The following is a 2,031-nucleotide window of genomic DNA, read 5'->3' on the forward strand; positions in this document are numbered from 1 at the left end:
TCTGACCTCTGATGACCCCATCACTTTTCAACACAAGTACATGTCAACTGCATGTCTTTACAAAATGTTTTTTACTCAGTTTAAAAATGACATAACTGTTTGTTTGTCAGTCTTTCTAAAACACAAAATATTGTGTGATAGGCTGTGTCTCATACCTTGATGGAACCCTCTCTGATTGGATGGCCCAGGACGTCATACTGGAAGGCGTTGTCGATGCAGTTGTTTTTTTGTTAGACATCCATCAACCCTAACATAGATCTGTGTGTCTCTGTTGAGGCTCTGCATCACATCTTTGGTTCCATCATGACGTTTAGCCTTTCTCAGGAGCAGTTCTGTTTTCCGGGCTCTAATGCCTCGTGTGTTACGGATCAGTTCAATGCGGGGACCAAAGTCGCCCTTTACTTGTTGTTTGTTTCATATATGCTGGTTACCATTGTAGGGAACTTTATTGTCATGGTATCAATAGCTCATTTCAAGCAGTTGCATAATCCCACCAATGTGCTTGTTTTATCTCTTGCTCTTTCGGACCTTCTTGTGGGTGCCGCTGTGATGCCCTTCAGCACCATTCGGACCATTCATGGCTGCTGGTTTTACGGGGATGATTTCTGTATGCTTCACTCAAGTTCTGATATTGGTCTTACATCTGTCTCTATATTCCACCTAGTTTGTATTGCGGTGGACAGGCAACAAGCAATATGTAATCCTCTGCATTACTCTAGGAATATCACCATGTCAGTGGCGTGGATTATGGTATGTGCATGCTGGGCGTTGGCTGCCGTCTTCTCTTATGGACAAATTTACTCAAAGGCTAACGTAGTAGGGTTAGAGGAGTATATGGAATCGATAAAGTGCCTCGGCAGTTGTAACCTTCTCTTAAACCCCCTTTGGGCAATCCTGGACAGTGTAATTTCCTTTTTCTTTCCCTGCACTGTTATGGTTTGTCTGTACACTAAAATATTTATCGTGGCAAAAGAGCATGTCAGAAAGATTGGAGATATGGGCAATTGTTCAAACGACAGAGGGTTGGTTAAACAGTCTGAGCATAAGGCTGCAAAGACTCTGGGTATTGTGCTTGGTGCCTTTATCTTTTGTTGGATGCCGTTTTTTACTAACACAATAATCGATGCCTTCACTGGCTTTAACACACCTGCTGCTCTCTTCGAGGCTTATGTTTGGTTGGGTTACTTCAACTCAACCTTAAATCCAATAATCTATGCCTTCTTTTATCCTTGGTTTAAGAAGTGCTTTTATCTTATTGTCAATCTGAAAATACTTAACCCCCATTCTTCAACCATAAATGTACTTACACATTTATGAAAGTAGTGGTGAGTATTTTTATGGAAATTATTGCATTAAGAGCAGGTTTGGACGCAGTTGATAAAACAAAAGCTAGATGAAAGATGAAAGATGCATGGAGGCTTATCCTTTTTTCCTTGCCGCTGATCTCTCTTGCTCAGCCAATGGAAGTGTGACATGTACTACAGCGCTATGCCTTATTTTCCTGTGACAGGTTTTTGGTGAGCATTCCACTTTATTGTGATTATGATTGTAAAAATTACAATTAAGTCAAACTATTTCAATCTGTTAATACCACCATCTAAAAAAACTATTCCTGCATTTAAGAAAGACCAACAGTTTATGATCCCTAACAAAGGTACATAAGGAACTTTATTGTGTTTATGGAAACTTGAATAACTAAAGGTGTTACTATGAATAAATGCGAACAATTGTTTATGTGTTGTCATTGAAACTAGAGTAGGTTAACAAGTCGGTAGGTTAATAATATATTCATTTAAGGATTTAATTAAAAAGATAAAATATTTAACAGTCATTATTGATTATTGATTTTTAAGTGTTCCTCCACATTGATCTTGTCATCCTCACGTGTGCACAATATCTGCAAATTGAATGCACAATACATACAATTAAAAAAGGTATAACAAGTTGTGAAAAATAAATGTTTGCAGATCCAAAAGAAATCCTTAAGTAATGATTGACATCATAGATTCAGATTTTTAAAAGTCCCATACA

The 2,031-nt window shown here is 38.1% G+C and overlaps 1 protein-coding gene across 1 annotated transcript; it reads left to right on the forward strand.

Moving 5' to 3' along the window:
* Positions 1–303: 303 nt before the first annotated feature.
* Positions 304–1,317, forward strand: LOC117468980 (trace amine-associated receptor 13c-like). The gene has a single exon (XM_034113370.1). The coding sequence runs from the start codon at positions 304–306 to the stop codon at positions 1,315–1,317; it is 1,014 nt and encodes a 337-aa protein (XP_033969261.1).
* The last annotated feature ends 714 nt before the right edge of the window (positions 1,318–2,031 follow it).

The sequence above is a fragment of the Trematomus bernacchii genome, unplaced genomic scaffold (assembly GCF_902827165.1).
Source record: "Trematomus bernacchii unplaced genomic scaffold, fTreBer1.1, whole genome shotgun sequence".
Classification (NCBI taxonomy): Eukaryota; Metazoa; Chordata; class Actinopteri; order Perciformes; family Nototheniidae; genus Trematomus; species Trematomus bernacchii.